The 5,753-nt window shown below is 41.0% G+C and overlaps 2 protein-coding genes across 2 annotated transcripts in view; both read right to left on the bottom strand.

Annotated features, from left to right (window-relative positions):
* The window catches only part of LOC102681525 (L-threonine ammonia-lyase-like), a 3,449-nt gene extending 2,265 nt beyond the window's left edge, over nt 1-1,184 (bottom strand). The window contains exon 1 of the mRNA XM_006621847.2: nt 833-1,184. Coding sequence (XP_006621910.2) covers nt 833-1,145 — 313 coding nt within the window. The 5' untranslated portion in view covers nt 1,146-1,184. The remainder of the gene's footprint in view (nt 1-832) is intronic.
* Nucleotides 1,185-2,844: 1,660 nt separating this feature from the next.
* On the bottom strand, nt 2,845-5,736 carry LOC102681649 (L-threonine ammonia-lyase-like). Its single transcript, XM_006621848.2, has 6 exons — nt 5,457-5,736; nt 5,067-5,195; nt 4,349-4,707; nt 3,905-4,067; nt 3,524-3,816; nt 2,845-3,223 (listed from the first exon to the last, which is right to left on the bottom strand). The coding sequence occupies exons 1-6, from the start codon at nt 5,547-5,549 to the stop codon at nt 2,866-2,868; spliced, it is 1,395 nt and encodes a 464-aa protein (XP_006621911.1). The 5' UTR covers nt 5,550-5,736; the 3' UTR covers nt 2,845-2,865.
* Between the last annotated feature and the right edge of the window lie 17 nt (nt 5,737-5,753).

Below are 5,753 nucleotides of genomic sequence, written 5' to 3'. Positions count from 1 at the left end.
GAAAGATTTTTCGAAAGAATTTCACCGTATCGAATGAATATTTATCTATCCTTCGAAATGATCTTTTTAACGAGGTTAGAAAGAAAAAGTGTGTGTGTGTGCTTTATTTTGACTCTAATTTATATTTTTTGCCAAAAATATGAGTGAGGAAACTTCAGTGTGTATCGAAACATTAGACGAGGAATATTTATATAGGAATATATAACAAGCGCAATATTTGTTACTTTTCTTCTTCACGAGAGGGTAATTTCGAGGGAAAAGAGCAATGGAATTCTCTATATATTCGTCGTGAATCCGTTTCCTAGGAATATTATATTAACACTTTGCTCTCCAGCGGTGACTCTCACTGGGATTGTTGCGGCAATTTGAACGGCGACAATATTTATTTATTAGTTTGATTTTTTCAGAATATCGCTTCATGAATAGGTTCCTAACTTATCTTATGAGTAATTATCTTATAGTAATCTTATGAGGCAACCGAACGCGCGGGTCTGAGTCTGGAGTTGCTGCGAAATAGGCCTGGAGTGCGAAGGGTTAAGATATGGGATCGTTCGATTTTCGGTTTTAGAATGGTTCGTGTGAACGAAGAAGCTTTTTTATTCGAGTATTGGATTTTTTGGAAGACGATTCCTTGGCGAAAAATAATATGCAGAGGAACATAGACATCTCGTCGAAGGATCTAATTATTCTTCGAAATAATCTTTCGGCGAGGTTAAAAAAATTCTCCGCGCTTGTTGTCTAATTTGTCACGAGGAAATGAAACTTCCGTTTTTTTTTTTTTACGTGTGAAATATCGAAATATTAAACCAGGAATATTTTCATTAAATTTAATGGAATAATCGCGTTAAATGTGATGGTGAGAAGTGGGATAAAGATCGTACCACGCATGGTGTATTGACGATGTCGTATTTGATCTTGAAAGCGGCCGACGTGACGTTCTTGAAAGGGATCGTCTGAGGATTATCCTCGACGCAATACGGATCGATCAGATCCTCCTCCTTCACTTCCTGCGTTCCCCCCCTTGCACTCGACGAAATTAATTCTCGTCCAATAGCGTGGCGTAACGTGATAATTACGTGATGAATCGTTATCGAACTCGTAAACGAACGGTTACGAAAAACGCGCCCGTATGAAAATGGCAACATGTAACCCCTCGACGTAAAACGAGACGAAAACACACAACGTTCGATTCCTCCCGTTCCATTCTTTTTCGAAGCCGATCCGTTCTACTCGAAACTATGCGCAATGAGCACAGATGTCGCTACGCACAAACGATCGAGCACCGTTTCGAACATCCTCCGACAAATTCTTGTCTCCCAACTTGCATTCGACGGAATTAATTCTCATGGCGTAACGTGATACGAGAAACGAAAAACGTGCTATAAAAGTGGCACAACAAGTAATCCTTTAAAATCGTAAAATGATCTGCGAAAGGGTGGAATTGCTCTTGTTTTCGTGCTATTTCTGCCCAACCAAAATTGAAATTGATAATCAATTTGGCAGGTGTTTATACCTCGATGCGCGTTGCGAATCTAGTCTTCGAATCTTATTTGCTTCTTCGAATGCAAATAACGCGGGGAGATTGCTCGTTTGAAACAACTATCGTTTTTTGAGACAACTAGTTATTTCATTCTTGTAGGAACTTTTCTCGCTAGTTGAATTATGGAATAATAATTCGTATAATGGAAATCAATAAAGTACCCAGTTTTCTCTGATTTGCGGGATGAGAATTATTTCAATCGGTAAAATTGAAACATTGTATACTTTGTTTTGATAGTAATTCTTGTACAACAGGTATATAAATTTTCGATCCAAAGATTCGTTCCTCGATCGAATACTCTATCTAGTCTATCGATTCCGCAATATTCTACAAAGTGAATTAAGTTTATACAAATCAAACGCTGCTTTCTCTCTTAATACTAATTTTCATATTTTTATAATGATATATATAAATATCCAAAGGAAAGATCGTTTTCTTCGATCGAAAAATCCATTGATTCTGAGATGTTTAATGATTCTTGTTCCCAAAAATCAAACTCTGTACTCTCTCTTAATTATAATTTTCGTATTTTTACAATAGATATATAAATAACCGATCGAAAGAAAAGGAAAGATCGTTTTCTTCGATCGGTTCTGGGATGTTCAAAGCGATCTCAAATTATTCCCAAAAATCAAACTGTGTGCTCTCTCTTAATTATAATCTTCTCTCTTAATTAAATTTTTGTATTTCTAAAATAGATCTACAATAGATATAAATATCCTATCGAAAGAAAAGGAAAAATCGTTTTCTTCGATCGCATTCATCGATTTTGGGATATTCAAAGCGATCTCGAATTGTTCCCAAAAATCAAACTCTCTATCCACTAATTAATAATAACTTTCGTATTTTTATAATAAAGTATTACATAAATATCTGATCTAAAGGGAAAGATCATTTTCTTCGATCGCATTCATCGATTCTGGGATGCTCAAAGCGATCTCGAATTGTTCCCAAAAATCAAACTGTGTGCTCTCTCTTAATTATAATCTTCTCTCTTAATTAAATTTTTGTATTTCTAAAATAGATCTACAATAGATATAAATATCCTATCGAAAGAAAAGAAAAGATCGTTTTCTTCAATCGCATTCATCGATTCTGAGATGCTCAAAGCGATCTCGAATTGTTCCCAAAAATCAAACTCTGTGTTCACTAACTAACAATAACTTTCGTATTTTTAATAAAGTATTACGTAAATATCTGATCAAAAAGAAAAAATCGTTTTCTTCGATCTCAAAACCCATCGCGATCCATCGATTCTGGGACGATTCAAATTCTCGAATCTCCTCCTAATCATCAGAAGTTTCGAAGCCGAGAGAGAGAGCGAGTTACACGCTCACAGGCAAATTCAGCGTAGCCACGTCGCTGGTCCCGAACACGACCTTCTGATATTTCTGATACAACATGTTCTTCAATTGTTCCGCGTGTTCCCGATTCCTGGTCTCGCAGACCACTTTCACGTCCACGCTGAAGATGTCCGACATGATCCAAGCCCGCTCGTGCATGATGTCCTTTATCGAGACACCGATGCTCGCCAGCATTCTGCAAAGCTCCGCGATTCCGCCGGGTCGATCGGATACGGTCACTGTGAACTTCAAAAGCCGGCCTTCCGCCGCCAGTCCGCGGTCCAAACACCTGCCGAGGATCGTCGTGTCGATGTTTCCGCCCGACAAAGGCAGCACCACTCTACAAAACGAAAATCAAAGGGGCGAGTCGTTACCACTCTCTTTGACAATCGCGTACTGACAATACCAGGTATTAAACACGCAATGTGTAATAATAGTCAATTTACGTGAATTGCTACGATTGGACCAACAATTCAGCGTATTAATGGGACACAAGCTCGACGAGTTCCATTTCCAATTTTTCATTAAAGAAAAAACTAATCTATTCGATAACCTGTCTTGGTTTATATTTTGTTTTTAGCATTAAAAGTGAAATAATTAAATACGAAGTAATACGAAGATATTAATGATCAGGAGCAACCTTTTTCCTTTCAGCTCCTCCAATTGGCCGGCCAAGATGGCGGCCAATCCAGTGGCACCCGCGCCCTCGACGATACACTTCTCGTTCTCGACCAGTTTCAAGATCGCGATCGCGATCCATTCTTCCTTCACCACCACCAACTTGTCGATCAACGGATTCGCGGTCGCAAAGGCGTTGTATCCCACCACTGGGACGGCCAAACCGTCGGCCAATGTCGAATCTATACGAGTGTACGTCGGTCGATCCGCCTTTCGTGCCTTGTAGAAACTGGGACACTTTTCCGACTCAACGCCCTGTGAAGATTAGCCGGAGGGGAAAAAGCGATATAAATGTTATCCTCGAGGGAGGAGGGAAAAAAATAGGAAAGATATCATCACTCACGATAATCGTTACGTTCGGATGAAGGTTTTTCACGGCCAGAGCTACGCCCGCGATCAAGCCACCGCCTCCGATCGGTACGACCACAGCGTCTATGTTGGAAACTTGTTCCACGATCTCGAGGCCCAGCGTTCCTTGCCCCGCTATAACGTCCGGATAATCGTATCTATCGAAATGATGAATTTAGTAAATAAGGAGAAAGAAGGAATATTTATAAAAATAACAACAAATGTGTACAAATTTTTTTATCCATAGCCAATGATGAGCAACAGTTGGAATTATGATAATTTATTTTTAAATAACCTGGAAATAATTGTAGCAATTGCCTAAGTTATATGATCAAATATTAGTCGCTGGAAATAACTTTTTATTCGAAAATTTTAATTTTTTTTCTTTTTTTCTTTCTACGCCCAATTCAATTCGTAGCGGCAAGTAGAATATGTATACCCATTTATATACGTCAGCCCTTTCTCCTTGGCCCGTCTAAGCGCGATACGCCTCGCCTCTTCCATGTCGAGGCCATCGACGATCACGTTCGCGCCGTATTGGCGACAAGCGACGATCTTCATGATAGGCGCAATCACGGGCATCACCACGGTCACAGGTATACCGAGCTTGTACCCGTGATAGCATAGCGCACCGGCGTGGTTACCCAACGAGGCCGAGATCACGCCGATCTTCTTCTGTTCCTCGGACAGCATCACCAGGGCGTACCTCGCCCCGCGCTCCTTGAAGCTTCCGGTTACTTGGAGGAAATCTTTCTTCAGGTATAGATCCACGCCGATCGTATCCGACAGCCGCGATTTCTGTGCAACAAGCTCTGTATTTTTATTCAATTTTTTTTGTATATCTTCGTCGTGATGTCGAATCAGGTAAGGGGATTGAAGAAACTTTTACTCGCGATTTTTTGAAAGATTTTTCGAAAGAATTTCACCGTATCGAATGAATATTTATCTATCCTTCGAAATGATCCTTTTAACGAGGTTAGAAAGAAAAAGTGTGTGTGTGCTTTATTTTGACTCTAATTTATATTTTTTGCCAAAAATATGAGTGAGGAAACTTCAGTGTGTATCGAAACATTAGACGAGGAATATTTTAATCAAGCTCGATGGTACGGTATTGATATTAATAACCGTGATAACGAAGCGTAAATAAATCGTAATACCACGCATGGCGTGTTGATGATCCCGCATTTGATCTTGAAAGCGGCCGACGTGACGTCCTCGAAAGTGACCCTCTGGGGATTATCCTCGACGCAATAGGGATCGTTCAGCTCTTCCTCGTCGTTCTCTTCCTGCAAACAGAAACGCACACACTCGCCCACTGATTTTCCCAATCTTTTTCTTCCCAATTCAAAACCCAATTCCGTTCTCTACTCCACCCTCGAAACTCTATATTTGACCAATGTCGCAACGACATGCACTAAGAAACCGGATCGAACCGCACCGTTTCGTTTCAAAGGCGCGTTAACACCCTCCCCTCTCCCTTCCATTCGACGAAATTAATTCCCATCCCGTGATCAAATCCGCGCGCGACGAGGTGAATCAACAATTACTTGGGGAATCGTTGTTGTCGACGAGTCGAAATCGTTGCTCCCGCTCTCGGCGATCAGATCGAACTCTTCACCGTTCTGATTCAAATTTCTCATGATGCGGTCCGGCGCGTGGTGGTTGGTCGCGAACGGGAAAAATGGACTGCGCGTAACGCCGATCGATCGCGTGTTACTTATTCGATCGTGGAAGGCCGTCGCGTCGTCCGACGTTTATCCTTATCTCCGCGACCCTCGACCCCCTTTCCCTCCCCCGGGGAAGAGAGAGAGAGAGGAAGAAGAGAATCGAAAGTCTCTCTCTCT

This window comes from Apis dorsata, unplaced genomic scaffold, assembly GCF_000469605.1.
Source record: "Apis dorsata unplaced genomic scaffold, Apis dorsata 1.3 scaffold_638, whole genome shotgun sequence".
NCBI lineage: Eukaryota > Metazoa > Arthropoda > Insecta > Hymenoptera > Apidae > Apis > Apis dorsata.
Note: the sequence above shows the minus strand (reverse complement) of the source record. Positions and strands in the feature narration are given on the sequence as shown.

Excerpts from the sequence above, each read along its gene's own strand:
- LOC102681649 (XM_006621848.2), bottom strand. The coding sequence starts at position 5,549 with ATGAGAAATTTGAATCAGAACGGTGAAGAGTTCGATCTGATCGCCGAG. Across the intron at positions 4,708-5,066 it reads TCATCAACACGCCATGCGTG|AAATCGCGGCTGTCGGATAC; the intron begins GTATTACGATTT and ends CTTGTTGCACAG. Across the intron at positions 3,817-3,904 it reads ATCCGAACGTAACGATTATC|GGCGTTGAGTCGGAAAAGTG; the intron begins GTGAGTGATGAT and ends TAATCTTCACAG.